The sequence below is a fragment of the Corvus kubaryi genome, unplaced genomic scaffold, assembly GCF_017639235.1.
Source record: "Corvus kubaryi isolate FWS band 111438036 unplaced genomic scaffold, C.kubaryi_AGA036_p1.0 61890, whole genome shotgun sequence".
Classification (NCBI taxonomy): domain Eukaryota; kingdom Metazoa; phylum Chordata; class Aves; order Passeriformes; family Corvidae; genus Corvus; species Corvus kubaryi.
Window position 1 is genome coordinate 41,507 of NW_024581421.1, and position 22,292 is coordinate 63,798.

General features: G+C 55.6%; 2 protein-coding genes across 19 annotated transcripts in view; both read left to right on the forward strand.

The window, feature by feature from the left end:
* The window catches only part of LOC121672401, a 28,033-nt gene extending 18,157 nt beyond the window's left edge, over window positions 1-9,876 (forward strand). Inside the window, exons 1-4 of one of the 17 annotated variants that reach the window (XR_006018853.1) lie at window positions 3,380-4,059; window positions 7,512-7,713; window positions 8,687-8,874; window positions 9,450-9,876. Coding sequence is in view for 5 of the 17 variants with exons in the window: in XM_042045045.1 (XP_041900979.1) it covers window positions 5,962-6,027; window positions 7,512-7,713; window positions 8,687-8,874; window positions 9,450-9,473 (480 nt within the window). In the remaining 12 variants the exon portion in view is untranslated. The other 16 variants (XM_042045045.1, XM_042045046.1, XR_006018850.1 and 13 more) reach the window with 16 other exon arrangements.
* A 2,446-nt stretch (window positions 9,877-12,322) lies between these two features.
* LOC121672400 (centrosomal protein kizuna-like) lies at window positions 12,323-22,238 on the forward strand. 2 transcript variants are annotated; one of them, XM_042045040.1, is made up of 6 exons: window positions 12,323-12,546; window positions 13,401-13,463; window positions 14,755-14,911; window positions 16,868-16,960; window positions 20,362-20,689; window positions 21,884-22,238. In XM_042045040.1, exons 1-6 carry the CDS (start codon window positions 12,338-12,340, stop codon window positions 22,177-22,179), a joined length of 1,146 nt encoding a protein of 381 aa, XP_041900974.1. In that variant the 5' UTR covers window positions 12,323-12,337; the 3' UTR covers window positions 22,180-22,238. The 2 variants fall into 2 exon arrangements, with proteins under 2 accessions (XP_041900974.1, XP_041900975.1); XM_042045041.1 differs by having other exon boundaries at window positions 14,755-14,908.
* The last annotated feature ends 54 nt before the right edge of the window (window positions 22,239-22,292 follow it).

Here is a 22,292-nt window from a genome sequence, read left to right on the forward strand (position 1 = left end):
CGAAAACATTTCCTTCAGACACATTTCGTTCAAAGCCCCCGCAGCCTCAGCGAGGCTGCAGCACGCAAGCAGCTGTGCCCCGTTCCACGCCACCAGGCAGGGATCAGGGAGGCTTTATAACATCTGCAGTGCTGTTTCCCGACAGCTGGGACGTTCAGAGCCGAGGCTGAAAATACTGGCCTTTGGGTGCCTCCTGCAGAGACCCTGCTTTTTCACCTCTGCGGGGCTGGCGGCCAGGCCGGTGTGAGGTGGGGGTGAGGCCAGCAGGGCTTCTCCTTGGTGCGCCGGGGAGGAGCAGCTCAACAGGGCGGACGCAGCACGGAGAGCATCGTGTCCAGTTGGGGGTCGCTCAAAGCCACGCTCCTCGGTGGCACCGGTGGCTTCTCCGCAGCAGCGACCGCGCACGGCGCATGCTGCGCCCTGCCCGCCGCCGGCCTCGGAGCCTCCGGGCTCCTCCAGGCCTGGTGCTGGGGGCTGGGGACAAGTTGCAGGCCATGGCGTGGGGCAGCATTTCCCTAAGTGCTGTTTGCCGAGGCAGGTGCTATTCCTTACATTATCGCCAGGACATTTAAATCTCACTGATTGGCATTGTTGTCTCAAAGACGGTGTTTTTCCTGCTGAGAAACTGCATTAGATCGGCGAAACGGAGCTCATTTCCATTCACTCAGCAGTCTCTCTAGAAATGACATGCAGTGCTTGAAACTGTTTATTTCCAAATTCAGGCCTCCTCCGCATCAGTCATCAGCTTCAATTACCAGTTTTCCGGAGCCGAGCCATCAGGCAGTCTGACACGAGGGTCCAACCTAATTCCCACCTTCTCCAAAGTCAAGAGCATAATGTGCAGATGAAAAGGTGGAAAATAGCCTGGACTTCATTAGCATGCAGAGCCCGGCTGTTCATTTGCTTGCTGCGAATGGAAGTTCTGACACTCGGCGCCTTCTGCAATATGAGAAAAGTCCTCTTCAGAGTATATGATGTCCTCGCCAGCCAGCAAAGGTCATCAAAAAGGCAGGCGCTGACCTTGCTCCCTGCTCTTCATGACTAGTTTATTGATTCCAGGAACACCTCATTACATGCCGGATCAACATATTATTGCCATGTTCAGCGGCTGAATTGTTTACAAGTGTCTTTATAACCAGCAAAAAGCCTTCCGGATGATGCATGACTACACTCATTTGGATGTGACCTGCCAATTAGATGTTATCCGATCCGGTGCCGTGTGTCCTGATCCCTGACCGGGCCCGCTGCCCTGCATCAGCGCGGGCCCATTTACTACTTCTTTCGAACGGCTCTTTGGCAAAGTGTCCATTAGCCTGTCAGTCTGTAAATATTTTATTTTTTTTTTTGCCTCGGCGGCAGAGGCGCCGCCGGCGCTCCCGCTCCGTCATTTGGTATGCATGAGGTTGATAATCAGCTGGGGGAGGTGAGGGGGTGTTTTATGGCGCCGTCTGATGGCCCACCCCATTTGCAGTCAGCGTGCGTGGCCAGCGCTCCCGCGCCGCGTGCCGGCCCCGCCACGGGGACCCAGCGTATTTTATTCCGGCGCTGGCATGGCGAGGCTGCTGATTTATTGCAGCAGCGAACCCCCCCGCGGCTCAGCCTTCCCCTGCCCTGCCTCCAAAGGCCCCATAACTTACCACCCAGCAAATGCATTTCCCCCTTCCCCACCTTTTCTGTGCCCTGCATCCTCCCTCGTTAATATATTGTGCTGCGTTATTCATCCCGGCCCGCAGCCGGGCGGCTCGGGGTATTTACACGCCCGGAGACGCGAGAGCCTCAAAAATAAATCACGGGGCACGACTATTATTTTAATCTCTCACTACAGACACTTCTGTGGCTCCATAAAGAAAAGAGTGGCGCGGCAACTCGACGAGCGAGTCCGTAAAGAGACAGCTTCGTGCCAAAAAGCGGCGCCGGGATCGCGGCTTCCGGGCACCCGCCTGCACGGGCTGGGTTTCTGATTCTTCTGCCTCAGCCTTTGCTGGTGGTGGCAGTGGGGCGGCTGAGATACCAAAGGGAACTCCGTGCAGCCCTGGATGTGGCAGTGCCGGGTTGTCCGTGGGGTCTGCGGCCTAGCTGGGATACGATGAAACGTTCACGCACATGGCACCCTCTGCCCGCAGCGCTGCAGACATTAATTAAGTTGCCCAGCGCCCCTTGGCAAGTGTCAGTGCCGAAATCCCCTTGCTGGGGTTAAATCCAGGGACCAGAAGGGCTAAAGAGCTGCAAGGGTGAACCCGCGGCCCCAGAAACGCCACATCTCCAGCATCCCACTCTCCAGAGCCAGCATTGCATCTTCCCAATCCCAAAACCCACCGTGCCAGGCCCCAGGCTGCCAAACCACGGGAATGTGTGAGGAGTGAGGGATGCCTGTGCTGGGTGACAGAAAACGGCTTAGGGGTCCAATTCCCTCTTTACAACATGGAGCTTTGGGAACTGGGGGCTGGGAAAAGGGGGGTTTGAATTCCTTAGAACAGCACAATTAGCTTCCAAAATAAAAACTGGAATGTGTTTTTTCAATTAGAGCAGAGGCGGAATAGACTCTCAGGTCAGACCAGCCTGAGGCTCCAGAGACAGCACAGCACGCTGATCTGAATTTTGGAAAGGAGGGGGGAAAGCGTCCGTTTCCTAGCAAATCCCTGGCTCTGGGCAGCCCTGGAGCTGCTGGCATTGAATATTCAGAGGGCTGATTCCCCGTGGTGAGCTCGGAGCCGGCGCTGCAGCCAGGTACCAGCGCGGGCTGGCACAGCGGGAATGGAGTCTGGGAGCCCAAATCCCAAATGTGGCATCTCCACCTGGGCGCTGGGATCTCCCTGCCCTGGGGCAGGTGCCAGGTCCTGGCCTGTCCCACAGCCCTGGCGTGGGGTCTGGCGTTATTTTCCCTGTGATAAGCCCACAGTGCTTTATCAAGCCCCAGACATCCATCCAAATTTGGCACCGCGTCCCTTCGCTTCTGTTCATGTCCCTGTTCCGGATTCCTGTTCGTGGTGTAAATTCTCTTTTTATAGGGGAGAAAAAAATCAGCTCTTTATGACGGTGAACAGGAAAGTCGCATGACTATGGAGAGGAGCATTAACCTTTCCTTTAGCTTGGAGGACTTAACAATCTTTTAAAAATCAATTTTTTATTAATTTTGGAGTGATGCTTAATGCCTGAAGGGAGTGAGGCGCAGCGGCATCGCCAGGGGAACTCTTTGCCACTCTAACTTAAGGTCAGGCCTCCAAGTGCTGCTGGAACCACGGCCCATGCAAACATGGAATCATGGAGCTGTTAAGGTTGGAAAAGCCCTCTAAGATCACTGAGCCCAAGGGTTCCTCCAGTGCTGCCAAGGCCACCACTAAGCCGTGTCCCCGGGTGCCACATCCACACATCCTTTAAACCCCGCTAGGGATGGGGACTCCACCGCTGCCCAGCTCCAGGCTGGCCAAGCACCACGTCTGCCCATACGGCCCACGGGGGGGTGAATTAAACTGGTGGTGCTTGGCCAGCCTGGAGCTGGACCTCTGCATCCGTGCGGGTGGGGATGAAGGAGCCACCTCAGTTTCATTGTAAGATTCGGCGTCCCTGGGAGAAAATCAGGATGTCCTTCGTGGGCCGAAATTTGGATTTAGCAGGGCAACCGTCAGCCATTCCTCCTTGGAGACGGGGGCAAGGAGACAGCCAGGAGAACCTGTCCGCTTTCCGGGGGGCTGTGTAGGGAAGGAAGCAGCTGAGGGGCTGTAAATCCTGCGCCCAGCGAGAGCAGTTCATGGGGCCACAGACCTCACACGGCTCCACCTGGAGCCCGGAGCTGGGGGATGGAGCCCAGCCCCGCGGCACGCGTGAGCCTCTCCGCGTGGTGGGCACACACAGGGGAGGGCGGGCTTTCATTAATTACTGGTAATTACTTATTTTACATATTGTTCTCCACGGGGTTTTGCTGCAAGGAGCTGCTGGTATTTTAGGGATGAGCAGGGTGAATCTCTGCCCGCACAGCTGAATCCCTGGGACGGGGGCTCCGAAGCCGCTGGCGCAGCCCTCGCCGAGTGTTTCCAAACTGAATAGTCATTGGGTTGGCAGGTAATTCAGAAACTATTTGTATGAGCTGTTTATCAAATTATTAACTGCACAGATGTTGTTTGGTTGAAGAGCAGCTGAACCTTCTCTCTGCCAGCCGCGGAGACAAAGGTCTGCAGGAATAATTGGAGATGTGCATGGAATATTAAATTAATTTACTGCTCTTAATTCTTATGCAAATCCTGACCTCTGATAGAGCCTATCAATTACCCTGCACACAGGGAAAAGAAAGGAGAACAGTTTCTTTCTTTTCTTTGCCCCCCTCTCCTTTTTTTCCCGTTGTTCTCCAGTTTGGGGTTTTGTTTCTTTGTTGTTGTTGTTTTTTTGGGTTTTTTTTTTCCCTTTTGAAAGGGACCTTGGGAAAGGAAATATTTGTGGGAGGAAAAAAAAGCCATTTATTTGTGGGAGAAGCAAAGGGCCAGGATTATTTAATTGAATCTCCCGGTCGCAGCAATGTCCCCTGGGAGACAGGGTACAGTTTTTAACATTGTGGGGTGCTGGGGGGAGGCCTGGGAATGGAGGCCAGAGCCGGGCTGGAATAGCTCCACGTGCTTCCCTAGGAGGGGCCCCACTCTGCCAGCACCGTGTTGGGTCGCAGTGGGAGAGAGCTGGAGGCCCGGGCTGATCCTCGCTGGGTTTTGGTGGGGTCGGGGGCAGGAAGGGGCCCCTCGCTCCGCTGGGATCTAGCCGGAGCTTGGGTGGGTTATCGGGGAGGGCTTCCTGCCCCGGGAGTGGGGCTGATTCTGCCAGTAATTACCAGGGAAGAAGAAAGGGAATTTGTTGTCACGTCTATTGTGAGATCCCAGGTAAAATGAAGCAGGATTTAATTGGTCCTCGTTAAACAGAGCTGGGTTTCTAATATGGAGAAAGGCCTGGTCCGGGCAGTGTTTAATTGGGGCTGTGCATGCGCTGCTCAGCCGGCGCTTAAAGGAAGACACCGGGCCCTGCTCTTTCATCCCATTTTCTAATAAGGATAAATAAACAGGATGAATAATGCCATCGGTCTCTGCCCCGGCCCCCGCGAGACCCCAGCAGCGCAGTGCTGTTCACCCCAGAGCTGCTCCCTGAGATCCGTGAATCCAACGCGAGTGGGATCCCTCGGCACGGAGCGCCCGGTGCCGCACCGATGGGCTCCATTAGCAGAACCCCCAGTTCCAGCTACGGAGCAGCTCGGGGAATTCCTTGGTTAGTGGCTGTCAGAGGGGAGCCCCAGGAGAGGATGGGCCTCAGGGGGCAGGAGGGGAAAGACGGGAGAAAAGGACAGAAAATAAAATGATGTCTTTCCTTTTTATTTTTCCTTTCTTATTTCTTCCCCCCGTAAATCCCAGGAAGTGCTGGGAGACTGCACTCCCCCTCCCACGCAGCCCACTCGGGTAATTTCATTTATCCTGCAAATCTAATTAGCAATCCGTGGCTGACATTAATACAGATCTAATGAGGCCGGCGATGACCAGATTATCAGGCGAGCGCTGACACAGCCTTAAAGGCACATCGAGCCCTGCCATCGGTGGGACCCGGCAGGGGAAAAACTGCTTTAAAGGGGGAGAAGAAAAAAAAAAAGAAAAAAAAGAAAAAAAGGAAAGAGAAAAAAAAAAAAAAAAGACGAGGGAGGGGGAGAAAAACACGAGGAAAAACAGTGCGGGTAGGGCTTGGCTGCTTGGCTTATTAAGGGAGTTGGAGCTTTGCTGGATGCAGTTTATCCACCAGCATTGGGCCTCTGTCCCTGCCTCTCCCGAAATACTGTTCTGCAGAGGAGAAAAAGGGGGGGGGGTGGGAAATAAGGAAGGAAAAAAAAAAAAAAAAGAAGAAGAAGCCAGAGCCCAAGGAGTCGCTGTGCAATTTATTCCAAGGGGTGGCTGTTGAGAAGGCGGCAATTTGCGGCGGCCGGGGGTTATTTAGTGCGATATGAAATCAAATGATCCTATTGCTCAAATAACAGTGTCTGGGAGGAGAAGCGAGCGCGCTCCAAAGGTAATTGTCTCCAGATGATATTCCCATTATCCCCCGATCCCGGCCTAAACGCTGCCAGCACCGGACTGGAATCGATACGGGGGGAGGACCGGGAGGATCCCGGGGCCGGGGGGAGCCATTCCCGGCACTGACCCCCCTCGGAAAGGGCGGCAGGGCTTCGGGAAGACCCCAAATTCCCTGTGGCTGCTGCCTATCCGTGCCTCGGCGGGAGCGGCAACACCGGCGGGGGAGCCGAGCCCGGAGCCCAGGTAAGGGACCTGCGGGGGGACGGGGAGAGGAAACCCGGCCCCTTGCCTGCCCCGGCGGGCAGCCGCTCTCCGAGCGGACCCTTCTGCATCGCCTTACCCCAGCCCAGGCTGTCGGTCCGGTGTGACCGCCCGCGGCCCCGGTCCAGCCCCGCCGCGCTCGGTCAGCCGCTGCCCGCGGTCGCTGCCGGCCGCGGTCGGTGCCGTTTGCCCGGAGCCGCTGGAAGAGCAGCCGGACCGGGGCCGGCTTCACTCTCAACGCCCGGGTTGCGGATGGAGCGGCGGCCCCCGCTGCCCGCGGCGCTGCCCGATGGTAAAATCGCCGGAATTCAATGGCTCGAGGAAAACGACGGGGGAAAATCCAAGGGGACGGAAGGCCGTGAGCGAGGGCGGGGGCGAAGCCAGCGGCACCTACCTGGGCGGGGGTCCCCGGGGCGGGGGTCCGGGCTCGGTCCGCGGCCGCTGCGGCGGCGGGGACCGCGCGCTCCGGGTGCGGCACCCCGAGGCGAGCGGCGGCCCCGCAGCCGCTCCCCGAATTCCGTCGGGGCGTCCCCCGCGCCGCCCGTGGGGCGTCCCGGGTTCCGCCCGGAGCTGCGGGTGCTGGGACGGGGCTTTTCCCCTTTCCGCCTTTCTTTGTCAGCCCCTCGCCCGGGCGGGCAGCGCGGCCCCGGCGCTTCGGGCACAGAGAACAAACGCGCTCCTGCCGAAAGAAATGACGGCGGGTACTGGGGGAGCGAGACTCCGGGCTGGGGCGCTCGGGAGCATCCCGGCTGGGGCAGCTCGGTGCTCCCCCGGCTAACAGCGGGAGGTGGCTGTGCTGAACTAGGGGGGACACTGCGGGCAGCGGCAGGAGGAGAACGCTCGGGATCAGGCGCGCCTCTCTCAGGTCAGGTCCTGACGAGAACAGGGCGCAGGTCACCCCCGGGCCGCCGGGAGAGGCTGGCACGGTTTGCGTGTCTGCAAACGGGCAAAACACTCGGGACCTGGAGCCTGGGGGTGAGCCCCAGCCTTCGCCTACTCGCGTGTCCACCCCACGCTGCCTTTCAGCGCTTTTGAGCGCTGTCAGGATGCACTGTTGGAGGGGTTTTGCATCTCTGGCCAAGCCTCTTTGTCAGCTTCAGGTTCCTATTTCTGTTTGGCGTGTTCTGAACGGAGTGCAGGGCCCAGGGGTGCTGAGCTCCGAGCAGATACGGCTTAATTCATTCAATAGTCCTGTGCTTGTTCTCCTGCTTTTTACAGACAAGTGAGCAGTTTATTTGCATGGATCCTTTCATTCACCACCAGAACAATCCTCTGCACAGGACAGGGGGAAGACGGCTAATCAGTCACAGCAAACCAGCACGGTGCTTTGGGGTGGGAAGTGAAAAACACCACGCGCACTCAAACCTGGGTTTCACAGAACTGGAGCACTGGGAGAGGCAGTGCGCGGGAATTGCCCCAGGTGAGACCTGGGCTGCCTGTGCAGGCAGCGCTTCCTCAAAGGCAAGCCAGCTTCCCCAGCACTCCCAGGCCCTGGCACTCAGCTCCAGACCTCTGGCAGAAGTGAGACTGGAACAGAGGCAGCCCCCCAGCAGTGCCCAGGCAGGAGGAGCTCGGGGTCCCCCCCGCCCCCCCGCTCCGTGCTCGCTCTCCTCCCGTGCGGCCCTTTTGCTGACCCGCTCGCTTTTATTTCCCAGAGGCGCTGCTGACCTCCAGGTGTTCCTGCTGAGACACAGCCAGGGTTTGAGCGCTGGGCTGTGAGGGGGTAGGGGTCCTCCAGGGACCCCGTGTCTGTCACTGTGTCTGCCCCAGGAGCGGCGCCCCACTGCCGTGCTGCCAGACCCCAGTTCCCGGCCCCACGAACCGCGCGGCTCCCCAGGTGCCTCCCTTTGTTTCAAACCCTTGGAGCCTGGAGCACCTGTTGAACCTGAGGAGGAGCGCATCAAAGTGGCTGACAATTAGGAAACAAACACATACCATTTGAGGCGTTCTTGGGTGGAATCCAGTCGTACATAGATGGGCTTGTTGCTGTCGTCATCATACCGAATATTCTTCACAGTTGTGACATCTGTGCTGCGCAGCAGCGTCCCCGGCACGGCAAACACGGCATTATCTCGCTGTGCCAAGGCTTCGTTAATCAAACCAGACAATGGGCCAGACGCATCCCTTTGAGCCCGGCGCTGGGATCCTCCAGCCTTTTCACCTTGTCCAAATGCAGGCAGCAGCTCGTCAGAACTGATGGCTCTGAACTGTGGGGCTGGCAGGAAAACACGTAATTCAGTCAAAAGAATTCCCAGTTATTTTATATCCTCCCTTTAGTTTTTCGTGACTCGCAGAAGCTAAACTTTTTCAGTCTTTCGGTGGGTACTTGAGATCAATCCAGTCATTTGTTAGAACACTAATGAGGGAGCCTGACAGATGTGTGTCCTTTAAAGCAGCAGCAGCAGCAAGCGCTGAGAGCAAGCAGGATGGAGTGGCCTGGCCGAGCCGTGGCCCCACCGGCGGGAGCTGCGGAGTGGACGGCGCAGGGAACAAACAGCGTGGCCGTGAAGGTGCCGTTCTCCTGAAAGAGGATCCCGGCAGAAACACGGCTTGGTGCAGGGGCCAGCATGCCGAAGGCGAGGTAGGAGACTGTGTGCTGGGAACAGGTGTGGGCGCAGTGTCCCCTTTTCCTCACCGCGGCACCGCCTGCTCTGGGCACAGGGCAGTCGGGCACGTGGCGTCCTGAGAGCCCCTGGAGGGATGTTCTCTGTCCCACGTCTGTAAGGAGGGGAGCTCGTGGTGCTCGTGTGGCAGGCCCTGCCGTGCGCCGGGTTCTGTCACCCTGGCTCAGGCTGCAGCTGAGTGGGACCCCAACGGGCCCCTGTGGCACTGAGCTTGGCTGTGTGTTGTGAGCCGCTCCTCCCGCTTGCTGCCTGGTCACTGCAGGCCTGAGAGAGACATTCCAGAATACTCTCTCCTGGCACAGAAATATGCCAGAGCTGGTTCAGCTTGAGGAACAGCAGTTACAGTGGCACCGGGTGCTCCCGAGCACGAGGTGTAGGTGCTTTCAGGGAAGAAGGGAGTTGAGTCCTTTGGCTCTGAGTGGGCTGGTTCGAACTCAGCCTCTTGGCTCATATCTCAGAAAACCTAAATTCAGTTCCCGTTTCTCCAGGGATGGGGAAGCTCAACACTGTCAATCTCCTCTTTCCTCTTCAGAGACAGCAGCAGACACTTGAATAGAGACTCCTTGTGGTTACAGCCTGGTCACGGGAGTGACCGAGACCCGAAATCTCCCTGACATCCATCCCCTCTGGATGCTTGGCCTTGGAACAGCCTCACTCGGGCCACGCCTGCTCCATTCTGCTCGTGGAGCCTCCTGTGCTGCATGGGACACTGGAAAAGCACTTGGAGATGGCTGGAGAAGGAGGGAGGCTTCCTGGCAAATGGTCTCTAAACAGGGCCCTTCCCTGTGCCGTGGCTTTTCTGGGGCTCGTTAACATCAGGGGTACGTGCTTGTATCTCAGTTCTCCAGGACTGATTCAAAGCCCACGGGCAGTGACGTGCCTGGGGGCTTTTCAGTTGTGTCACCTGGCTTCGGCTAAGGCCCCCACACTGTTAATAAACATGCCGTATTTGTCACTGCTGCAGTCTCCAGGTTTTTGTTTACTCGGCCGCTGGGTTCTGCGTTCCGGGCTCCTGCTGGAGGAACTCTGTCACCTGCCCCAAGGCAGCGGATCCCAGGGCAGACGTGGTGTGCGCCGCTCGTGCATCAGAAACGAGTAATAACAGGTTTCGAGGAACTGTAACACTTAATAAAAGCGTCTTATTACATTTAAATGTATTAAAATGTAAACATTAAATTCAGCACGTTAATTACTGTTTCCAGGCGCTGCCGCTGACAGGAAATGGATCCTCACAACTGCTCTGCTGAGATCGCTCGCTGCCGTTACTGCTCTCTGGTTCCTGGGGTGTTATTAGTGCTCTGCATTTGGGACTCGAGTCATTAACAGCCAGGACTTCACTGGGCATTATGTAAATTCTCTGTTTGCTACACAAACACACAGCTACCAGGGCCTGCGTTACGTGCTTAACTGGGAGAAAGGAAAGCAAATGCTTTTTCAGCTCGGCCCTGACTCGTGGGCGAGCTCACTGTGCTCTCAGGGATCAACCCAGCACCGAGAGGGAAGGCCTCTTCCCAACGCATCCCTGTGTTTCTGCAAATCCCTTTCCAGAGCAGTGTGTGTCCCCCCACCTGCTGCGTGTCCCATGACAGCCCGCCACGGACACCAGCAATTCCTGCTCTGTAAGGAGGTTTTCCCACTTTCCTGGGAGCGAGGGGCATCCCATCCCTGCAGCAGGCATGTGCAGCACGTGGATCCGTTGCCCTGGAAAGCTGGGAAACCCTGCCAGGGGTCTCTGGTAGATGAGAGGCCTGTGGCCAGGTGCCCAGCTCTGTGAGGCCAATCCCACGCCTTTTGGGATACGCTTACATGCCAGAGGAAAGCGGGATGCTGAGGGACACGTGGCTGCCTCCCTAAATGGAAAAGAGAGCAAAGCTGTTCAGATCAGCGCGCATCAATCCCTGTGTGGGAATCAAGAGATGCTTTGGTTTGGCAGCTACCGGGGACAAAGCCACCATCTCATTCAAAGTGCGTTTAACGCGACAGAAGGAGGCGGCTCCCTTTGACAGTTCTACAGCTCTTATCAGACTACATCAAAATTAAATTAAAACAATCTAAAAGAAGTGTGAAGTACTGCGGGGAGAACACAAACCAAACACTCCTCTTTGTAGGCTTTCAGGGAAGGGACCGCATCCCTTATCAGGGATGGGAGGATGGAGATTATTCTTGAGTCAATTATGAGCCGGGGAGGGGGGGGGGGGGCTGCGGTGAGCACCGAGACACGGAAGAAAGTGGGAAATACGTCGTTGTCGAGGGGCACCGGGCTCAGGCTCCTTAGCTCCTTATTTTTTTGTTAAATAAATAGCAGGATGTGGAGCCCTGCCTGCGGTTCAAGACCCTCGAGCCCCAGCCCGAGGTCCACAGCAGGAAAAAAGCCCTCCCAGGGCTTTGCCTGGAGAGAAACTGTGCAGCCCGAGGGGTCAGGGACCACCAGCCACCTTTCCACTAAACCCTAAAACTGCAGTTTGGGAATAGGGCTTCCAGCGTGCTCAGGATTTTAGACAGTGCTGGAAGCGCTCGGAAGTTTTTGTGCTCTTTTAGGCGTTCTTTTAGCAAGCACCAATATTTTTGGAAGCAGGCCCAGGAACGCTGGTGGATCACTAAACCCAGTCTAGGAACCCCAAAAGCCCCTGATCCCCCCCAAGTCCCCAGACAGAGCCTCCAGCTCCAGCTGAGCTTTCATGTGTTGGTTCTCGGCCAGAAGTTCTAACGAAGGCTAATTACTGTGATGATCTTGCAGTAATTGTACACTGATTGCAGTCCTAATTATGCTTAAGCATTTCACTGCTCTCCGCAATTTTGTCTATTGATGTTTCGCTTCTCCTTCATTTCAATTATTCCCGTGGTATTCAGATTTTATTGGGGCCCTGGAATTTAAGCGCTCATTTGGCAACTTCCTTTCAAAGGGTTCGAAGTTTTTATCTGGAAATGAAAGGCAGGCGTTCTGTTTTCATCCTGCAGCTAGAGATGCGAACGCAGGGCTGGGGGTGACCGTGGCTTCTCCCACCTGAATTTTGGAGAGGTGACAGCACCAGAGGGACACAGCGGCACTCCAGAGGACGAGGAAGCGGGGTTTTTTTTCCCTTGAAAACCATGGTGTACAATAAACTTGGTAAAACCAACTGTAACTGTTCAGCAGCTCCCAGTTATTTTTTGAACTGGCGCTTTGCAAATTTCCCCCTTTTTTAGGGACGCGGATCCTGCCTCGCCCCAGGTGCCCTCCAGCACCGAGTCGGGGGCTCATCTGGGCGAACGGCAACACCCGAGGTAACAAGGCGGTGGCGAGAGACGGGGCAACGATAAAGGACGGCTAAAAAACGACAAACGCCTTAAAGGCTTCCGAAGCGCCTCCGGGCGGCGCAGGCCGCGCCCGCCCGTCCCCATGGCAACGCGGGGCGGCACTTCCGGGGTCCCGCGCGGGGCATGGCGGGAGCCGCACGCGGGCGCCGGCGGAAGCCGCGCGGGGCGACCGGGATCGGGATCGGGATCGGGATCGGGAACGGGATCGGGATCGGGAACGGGATCGGGATCGGGATCGGGAGGGGAACGGGGCCACTGGGACCGCCACCGTGCACCGGCACCACCGGGACGGACACTCCGCGACCGCCGGCCCCGCAGCCGCCCCGCGCCAGGTGAGCCGGGTCCCTCCCCCCGCGGCGCGGTTGGGGTTCGGTTCTCGCCCCGGGCGGGGGGATGCTCGCTGGTGGGGAGGGGATGGACTTGGGGGAGCTGAGGAATGCCGTGTGCTACCTGCAGGATGGGGGAGCGGGAATGGCATCGGAGCCAACGGGTGCTCGCATCCATCGGCGTCCCCATCCCTTAGGGTACCGGTGTTCTCCGTTTCCGAGGCACGAAAATTACTTGGACAAGTGTAAAAACAAGATCTCGAAACTGGCGCTTGCTTGGCTGTCCGTGGTGCAAGGGGAAATTGAAGGGATGAGATCCCGGACGGATCGTGGCTGTTAAATTGCCATGTGCAGGACGCGAAACCCTAGTCCTGCTCTGGGCGCTGGCAGGATCCATCCCATGGCTAAAACCTTGCTCTCAGGCGGAGCAGCGGGAAGGGCTTTTCCTGGCTCCTCTCCCTGCAGGGAAACTGGGAGGTGCTGTCCGTGTGTCCGTGTGTGTAGGGAGAGCCCAAATGCACGGAGAAGGGTGCCCAGACGTGTTGGGGTGTGTGACGTCCCCTTCACTCCCGCAGCTTCCTGGGGTCTCTGGCTGTTCCAGTGGGTCCCCTGTGGATGTTCAGGCATCTTTTGCCTTTCCAGCAACCCTGTTCCAGCGAGGAACAAAGAGAGGGGTGAAGGCTTGGGAGTTGTTCTGCTTAGTGCTGAGCTGGGCTGGCAGATGAGTCTGTAGCTCCCAGCGGAGCTGAGCTCTCTGCTCAGCAAGGGCTGTGCTCTGCAAAACCCCTTAGTTCTGGCATTCGGAGGCTTCAGGTGGGGAAATGTTTTTATCTTGCTGTGTGTTGTTTGTTTTCTTCCAGTGGAGCCAAAAGGCTGGAATTAGGAAGGCAGCAGATGGAACACACGGTGGCTGATCCATACCTGTAAGCCCATTCAAAAGCTTCTTGGGGGGTTATTTCATTTTAGGTACAAGGGTTCTGTTACCTTGGAAAGCCTTTACGATGTTGTCTGGAAGGTCTGTCAGTAATAATACATTTATATTTGTATGTTAGGTATAATGTAAAATTCATGTCTTCAAGTTACTGATGAAATAACTGCAGCAGTAGCATGAGTGCCTCATTCTGTGGACACTAGAATCTTGGGAGCAATGAACGTGTGGGTTGGCTTTATCCTACTTTTACAAAGCCACCACAGCTTAGTCTGTGCTGGAGAATCCCAGGGTCTTAGAAAGTGGAAAGCCTCCAGAAGCCCTGGGGGGTGTTCCAGGTTCTGGTCCTGCTCCTTGGATTCTTTCTGCAGCATCTGTTTAACGGAAGTTGCACGGACAGTCTGTACCAAAAAAAAACCCCAACAAACCCAAACCCTAAACAGCAAACCGAAGCAAAAAAAATATCCTGAAGTCCCAACAGCCAAAGAGGACTGAGCAGTGTCTTCCAGTGCTGCACTCCTTTCCTCAGAGGGGTTCTGTAAAGCTCCAGGGACTGAGGGCTGGGTGCTGCTGGAAGGGGCAGAAAATGCCGATACAAGTTGAGGAGGAAATGTGTGGACAGGCGGGGCAGCATCACAGGTACTTTTTTTCCTGGTGTTACTGGCTTTGGTTTGACCTAACAGGTTTAGGACCGTGGTTCCTCTGAACGTCTTGGGGGCTTTGGGGTGCAGTTTCCCTCCTGGCTGAAGCGGAGAGCTGTGAGCCAGGGGCACCTCTGGGTGCCCATTTCCCTGTGTTGGCGTTAATGCCGGGTGGCTGCCCTGGGGAAAGAGGCCTGGCTGGAAGGGAATCTGTAGGTGGGAGAGAGCTGGGTCAGATGGCTTTCCGGTGCCCCTCTCGGTGGCACCGTGGGCTTAGGCAGCTGTGAAAGCTCAGCCTCGGCGTTCCCGCTCGGGTGGCTTGCGGAACACGTTCCTCTGCTACGGCTTCCGTTTTGATTTAACGGGATCGGCGCGACTGGAACGCAGTCCATGTAAAACACACTTACAGGAGATCTGTCATGTATTTGCCCCTTCGGAACACCAAAGCCCCTGTGTAAATCTTCAGGGAAGCGGCACGTGTATGCCTATATAAATACAGGTGTGCAGAAGAACGAGTCTCCTCCTTTTGGGGTCTGGGCAGCTCGCCCTCGGTGTCGGGGTCTGTGTGTCTGAGGCGGGGTGATTGTGCTGGATGCTTTTGGTTTATTTTCACGCCTCTTCAAGTGCCTGTTGTTCGCCCTGCAGGGTGAGACTGAAGCACCTGAAGCTGCAGAGGCACCTGGCAGCGGTGTCAGCACGGCAGCAGCTGGCCCTGCGTCGGAACCGGGCCCTGCGCCGGGAGTTCCTGCAGCTGGAGGCTCACATGGAAACCACGGGCTGGGAGAGCATCCGGAAGATGGAAGTAACTTTCTATAAGACTTGATCGGGGGTGTTTGCCGTTGTTATGCAGGAATCTCTTGGTATGTCCTAGAGCTGGAAGCAAACTCCATCAGGGTCCGTGTTTCAGGCTGTAGAACAGACAGGTCTGAAGTACCCCAGACTCAACAGGCTGCTGTAAGAAAAAGCCAAGCCCTGAGGGTTTCTTGAATCGTATTATTATTATTGTTGTTGTTGTTATTATGATGTCATGCTGTTCCCTAAAGTTCAGTTGCAAAGTGATGATTCCAGACTTTCAAAAATGGGATTGCGACGTCTGCTTGTGGCACTGCTGCACGGAGCCAGGTTTTTGGGGGAGCACAGTCTGGGAGGGAGCTGTGTTCGTTCCTGCTTTCCAAGGGCAGCGGCGCTCCTCAGAAGAATTTGGCTGCGCTTGTTCCTCACACAGCTATAGCCTAGGTAGCGCCTGTTGGATCTGGTGACGTTCCCAGAACATCTTTTCCTGGCTGCAGTGCAGCAGCCCGGAGTTCAGAGCCTGTCCCTGGGGTGTGTGATTCCCTGCCCCTGATTTTTAGTTGTTATCTGAAGCAGAGCAGGAGAGGGGGCTGTGCTGCGGTGCCACCTTTCCCCTGCTGGTCTGAAGGGGTTTTTCTTCCTCAGCTCACCAGCCTGCCCAGTGTCAGGGCCGGTGGCTCTGACCCCTGCTGTGAGTCCCAGTCAGAGTGCCACAGGTGGGGCTGCACGCAGGGTTTTTGTTCAGCCCTCCCATTTTGATGTTCCTGTGCCATCCATTTTATCTTTGCCAAGTTGCAGTTACTTTTCGGAGCTGCTGAACGAATGACATCTCCTCGGTGTTAGTTATGGAGAGCAGGAGAGTTATGGAGCGTGCAATCATTCAATCTATCGTGGGAGTACACAGAAAGAAATTATTGCTGTTTTCGCTCCTCTTTTTCCGTACAGAATGCCCTTTAGGAGCGCTTCATCACAACGCTGTGCACATTTATTATGTGGCTGCAGCTCACAAAACTCCTATTGTTTCTGAAAGATGCACTTTTGCTCCCTGTGTTTGGTCAGTAATTTTTTAGGGTATATATAAATAAATTCGCTGCAGCTTTCAGCCAAATCCGGGAGTTACATCTCAGTTTCTTTCGAGCATCTTGACCCCTCAGGTGGTGAGGTTTTGTTCCTTACGGTTCCACGTTTGGAGGTTTCCCGAGCAGCCTCCTTCCTACCTGGGAGCCGAAGGCGGCGCCGCCGCCGGAGCGAAGGGCAGGGGCGGGCGAGTTAATTGTGTGAAGGGTTTATTCCCACGCCTGTTCCCTGCTGCAGCTCAGCTCCTGGAGTGCTCCTAGCCGGGCTGTCGCGGCGTGCTGCTGGGGGCTGCAGTTCGGATTGCAGGCAATGCCCAGCCCCGCTCCCAGCGCGCTGCCGCCGCTGCCGCTCCGTTAAACCCTGGAGCGGGGAGAGCCGGGTTCGGGGCAGCCAGCACGGAGCCTTCCTTCCCCGCTGGGCTGCTCTCTGCAGCATCTGCCGGGGATTGTTCCTCACGGCAGCCCAGCCAGTTGTAAGATGGGGCGTGAAAAACACATTGCGGAGCTCGTTTTCATCCCGAAGCAGCCGAGTCGTTGTCCGGAGGCAGCAGCAGTAATTCGGTGTTACAGATGCCGGTTGGGATGCAATAAATACGAGTCAACAAGTTACTGCTGTTCTGTAGGATTCTGAATGATGAGTAAATGTGTACGAAAGCCCTGCAGCAGGTTGTGTACAGGCCATGCTGCTTGGGCAGGGGAGCGGAAAAGCAAGGAGAAAATGAGATCTCCGCTTTTAAAGACAGCCTGAGTTAAAAAGGCTGTGGGGACTTTGCATTTAAAGGTGCACGTTTTGCAAAGTGCATTTTGCAAAGTGGTGTCTCTCGGGGTGGGGGGGGTGGGGGGTGGTTGTTTGGCCTCCAGTTTTGTGTGACGGATTTGTTCCCGTTTAGGAATGGTACGGAAGGGAAATTAAAAACCTGTTATCCCTTCAAGAGGGCAGCTTGTCAGCAGGAGGTGACAAGGAGGAAGGATCCAGCGAGCAGGTAATGGGGTGGGGAGGGGGGGGTGGAAATGGGCTTCATTGCAGCGCCGTGCTCTCCTCGGAGCTGCGCAGCCTTTCTGTGGGGATGGCGGCGCTGGCACGTGCAGCGCGCGATTGTGTGTAGTGCCCGGGAGAAGGAGAACCACCTGGGTAAAACGTGCGATTATTTCATCCGAAGAGCTGGAATTAAAAAAGCACTCGGACTGTTTACGCACGTCTTCCTGTTGGCTTTTATAATTCCTGCGCCGGGTGGTGTGGAGGTGGTCGTGACCGAGGAGGAAACGTTGCTAATGAGGGATATTTGCGGAACTGCAGCCGGGGAGCCGTGTGCTGTGTTTATAATTTTGTGTGTTCTGACCTTTCCTCAGAAGGAGCAGAAGGAGATTGCATATCTGAGGAACAGACAAAAAGACTGACAAGGAATACTTAAATATCTGCTGCCATATATCTGCAGTAATGCAGGCTCCTAATCCCTCCTCCTATCTCCATATAAATGATACAGTTCAAGACCAGAGCTGTTTTCTCCACTAAACGCAGCAAAGCTCTTTTAGATGAAATGTCTAAAAACATCTTGTAATAACTTGGAGCATGCTGGCAAGAGTAGTCACTTGTGACTGTGTGTGGAAGCCCCTCAGCCAGCCGGCGCCGGAATAGGCAGGACGGGAGCATCACTCCATTATTCCGAGGAGCCAGCAGCACGCGCGTCCCTTAGGCTACAGCATTCATTAAGGAAAGCTTACTGGGCTGAAAGCTGGGAACAGATGATAACGGGATATGATTTTCATATTTAATGCATTCCTTGGAAGAGTGTGTGTGCTGCAGATTGATAGAAGAATCAACTGCTACTTTACTAAAAGACTTTCTAGTTTGCCCTATAGCTACCGATGGAATCATTCAGCCAAGAAATTAACTTTTTCCCCTTTTACCTGCTTTATGTATCTGCTAAGCAGGCTGCTGGCTGCCAGGGAATGTTATTATGCAGTTAAATGTTTGGTATTTAAGACTCTTATCAGAAAAGAAACAGAGGCCACACTATTTTGTTTTTATAGTAGGAGGAAGGTTTTTGGTTTCCTTTCTTCAGTGCATTAGCAGCCGTTAATCTGAGTTTATAGGAAGTTTTCCCCGTAGATTAAAAAGTTAAAAACCTTGAATTTAGAGCATTCTTTAAACTGTAATACACAAAGCAGTGAACCCGAGCAGCCTTGACCCATACAGGCAGGCCTGTGGCAGGGAGCAAACTGCGGTCTGAACCGGGAGGTGTTGTGGGGAAAGGCGGGTTTATTTTGGAATGTGAGCTGTCCAATTAGGGCAGGCGGTGTGGGAGATGGGATTTCCATCCGATGGAGAAGTTGACATCAGTGCTAGGGCATCAAAGGCTCGTGGTGTGACTCGGGGGTTTAAACACTGTGGGCAGGTTTTGGACAGTACGAGAGTGTGGTGTGTGCCCAAAAATGTCACTTTGTGTACAGTAATGGAGTTGATCGTGGACTCCCTTTATTCCCTGTCCTCCTCCTCCTCCTCATCTCCCTCCTAAAATACAGAGGTAACTTCAGCTACACTGTGCATCTTTTGCCATGTCCCTGGGCTGTGCTTCAGCTCTTAATTCTGGTGGTTTTCTTGGCTTCAAATCTGCTGGTTCTCCTGTCCAAAGCACAGGAGTTTGTTCTCAGTGTTGCTGCTCCGAGTCAGTCACAGAGAGCGCGCAGTCAGCGCGTGGGATGTCCGGGACGCAGCTCATGGAATGGGTTTTATTTCCCAGCACTGGGATTGGGATGGCTTCCTTCAGGCTGGTTGGGATGCAGTGACTGTGTGATGGCCCCCTCAGAGACAGCGTGGGGGGTCATCTCTGGGCCTCGGGGACCCAGAAGGACAGTCCCAGAACCAGCCTTCTGCAGACGGGCAGTATCCCAATGCTCAAACACCATCAGGAATGTCTGGCATGTTCTGTGGCTGACGTGTGCCCTTTTGGGCTGCCAGCTTCCGGGGGAGTCCTTGAGCTCAGAAGTCCCGCACTGAGGAGCTCCTTCCCGGCTGGCAGAGCTGTACAGCCCCCGGCTCCCGGATCCTGTGTGCCGTGATGCACTTCCTTGGAGCCTTCAGAAGATTTTGGACTCAGGCATGCTGGAACCTCCCAGGAGCCTCTTCCCTGGGAAAGGGATCGTTAGGGATATGTGCTGTGCTTGTGCCCGTTCGAAATCCGTTTGTTTTGGGGCACTGCGTCCGGGAGCTGCCAAAGCCACGCAGGACTGGCTGGAGGCATTAGAAGGCACCAAATCCAACGCCCGAGAAGTAATTAGGAGGAACCTGAGAGCAGTGGCGATGGAATAAGTGGTGAACTTAATCTGAGTGGCAAACCTTTACTGCTCCTTAAAATGACTTCATGGCTTTTTGTTCTGCTCCTTGTTACGTGGAATTCGAGCTTTTTTAAGGAACCTTGGCCACAGACCAGACAAGATGCCTTTGTTTCCTTTCAGCTGGGCTTGGCAGCTGACTTTGTGTGGGAGGAAGAGGTCAGGCAGTGAAAGAGAGGGGAGAGGTGTGGAGGTGACTGTAAATTGTCCTGCTGGGATTTGGGGCTGGAGAGGAAGCCCTGCTTAGTGTGAACAATGGCATTACGATGGCTAATTTTGGCTTTGCATAAACCGGCGGTGACCCTGCAGCAGTCGTGGTGGCAGCAGCCACTCCTCCCAAATTGTCCTGATTGAGTAGGCTCGCAGAGAAAGAGAGGCAAGTATTAAAACACTGGGGTTTAGCAGCAGAGTGGTTGTACTCCTGGAGCTGGCTTTGTGCGAGTTCAGCAGTCCTTGGAGGAGAGTGCCATTTAAAATGTGTCTGCTCCGTGTCCCACGTCAGCTGGTGGGAAAGGCGATGTCACTGCCATGGGAAGAGCAGGAGGGAGACGCCGAAACTGAGTCTTGCCTTGTTCCGTGATGTGAGGGAAGCTGGACCTGCTGAGTGATTCACACATGGAGCACGATGGTCCCTCTGGGCTCTGTGGCATTGTAGGCAGCTCTAAGCATTGTGCTTTGGTCCAGGGTCTCCAAAGTCTGTGTAGGATCCCAGTCTCAGAGGTCAGACCCTTTGTAAAATCCAGTCACCTTTTAGGTGGGTTTGAGTCCTTGGTGTGTTCGGGTCCTGTTGGGCCGGGCTGGGGGTGCAGGCAGCTCCTGCCACTGGGTGTTTTGGCTCGTGGAGCTTTAACTGAGGCCTGGCCCCTCGTTTCACACTGGGATGCACGGAATGTGTGCCAGGGGTTGTGTAATGTTGATGCCGTAGCAAACCCTTGAATTCTGTGGCACCTTTCTCTTCAGAGCCCCGCGTGGCACCTGGAGAAGCTCCGTGTGCCACGCACAGTTTGTGTCCCGTTTGTCTCCTTCAGCCACGTCCCACCGTGTGTTTCAGGTGCTGCAGGCTGGAGAGCAGGCGGGAATTGGCACCAGTACAGCCGAGCCAGGAGAACTGGGCCTTCCAGCAGCAGCCTTGCTGGGCTGCCCCACATCGGCTGCCTCGGCCACGGGAGGCTTGGGCTCCCAGCAGGACCCGCCTGAGCGCTCCACGTCTCCTGAGGGGCTCGGTCCCGAGGCCGGCAGCGCTGCTGGAGAGGGTGAGGAGGGAGCAGCGGGACACGGGGACCTGGCTGCCGGTGAGGGAGGCTCCGAGCAGCTCATCTCAGCTTCTGGCGCCGGAGCAGCACCCCGCAGGCAGGGACAGCAGCAGGGAAGTGTCCCAGGTACGGCAGTGGGATGTGTCCCTGTCTGCCCCAGCCAGAGCCATGCCCGTGTGCACCTTCTCCTGCACCTCTGGCACTGGCCTTGGAGTGTGGTGGCCCTTACTCCTTTTTTCTCTCTTTGTCTCTTTCTTCCTTTCGACTCCGTTTCCCCCCCAGGCCGCTCACGAAGGGCATGCTGGGCGCTGATCCTGGTCGGGGGCGCCGTGAGGGAAAGTTTCCTCACTGCTGTGCCCACCGAGGCCCTGGCGTAGTCTGAGCCTCATCTGGAGAGGTTTAATGTGAACCTGCTTCATCAGAGGAGTCACTTCTGTTTCGGGCTGGTTTCCATCTCCCTCAGAGCTGGTGCACAACAGCTGATCCATTTCCAAACTGGGATTCAGCAGTGTGGGTGGGTTTGGAAAACCCCTCGATTCCGCTGCATCCCCATTCCCCAGCAGGCAAAGGAGTTGGGTTTGTTGCACATCCCTGCTCCACAAATTCAGACGCAAGGCCCTGGTGCGGCTCCTGTGGGGCACAAACCTGAGGTGATTCAGTCCCAGTGAAACCCCATGACAGAGCCAAGCAGGAGTGCTGGGGGCTGTGCAGAGGCTGGTTAATTTAAACCTAAGGTGAATTTTATGGAAAACTGGGCATTTCTGTAGCAATCCCAATTTGTTACGGCACTGGCTGGTCCACTAACTGTTGGCAGTCTGTGAAAAGCCGAGCAGCGCGTCTGTGTCACCCCAGTTCAGCCTCTCAGAGCCTCCAGGCGAGCATTCCTGTTCAAAGGTTTCCAAAATGGGTGCAGTAGGAGCCTCTTGGGGTGCACTTTTTTTAGCCTAAGAGATGTTTTCTCCGGCTTCTCTGTTTGATTCCTCCAGAGCTGATTTGGTCAGGTAGCTGGTCTCTGTGCCAGCGTGGTTTCTGAGGAATTCACGGTTTGTCCCCAAACCCCGAAGGCTGCAGCCTCCCTGGACTCCCCCTTGTGAGAGGAGCATGGAAGGACAGGGGCCGTGGGCAGGGAAGCCCACAGACAAGGGGAATAGAGGGATGGAGGGATGGAGGGATGGATGCTCCCTCACACAGGGTGAATAGTGTGGGTAAGCTTGGTTTCATTCCCTACGCTGTGATCTACTCCATAGTGCTGCTAGTGTTTTGAGAAGAATAATTACTGGTTTTATATCTTTGATGCATTATTTTTTGTTGTTGTTACAGGGGCAAAGCCTGGCCTGAGCAGCTGGCGGGCTCACAGGGAGGGGAGCAGTGCTGAGCTCCCGGTCCCTGCTGGTGCTGAGGAGGAGGCGAAGCCGAGCATTCCCGACACGCGGCAGGAGCAGGGTGGGGATGCCCAGACTCCGGAGGGCTCCCTGCTGCCACCCCTGAGCCCTCCTGCAGCCCAGGAGGAGCCCTTGGACAGCTCAGCACCACACAGGTACCACTTCCCTGTTTCCTGGATCAGCTGGGCTGGTCGGGGCACCAGAGCTCACACAAAGTTCTCCCCTGTCCTTTAGTACCTTGTCCCTGTGCTGGGCGTTCAGGGGCTTCGGGCACCTCACTGGGGTCAGAGCTGCCAAGCAAAGGATTTGTCGTTAAGGTGCAGATGGATGTTCTTTAAATGTACACA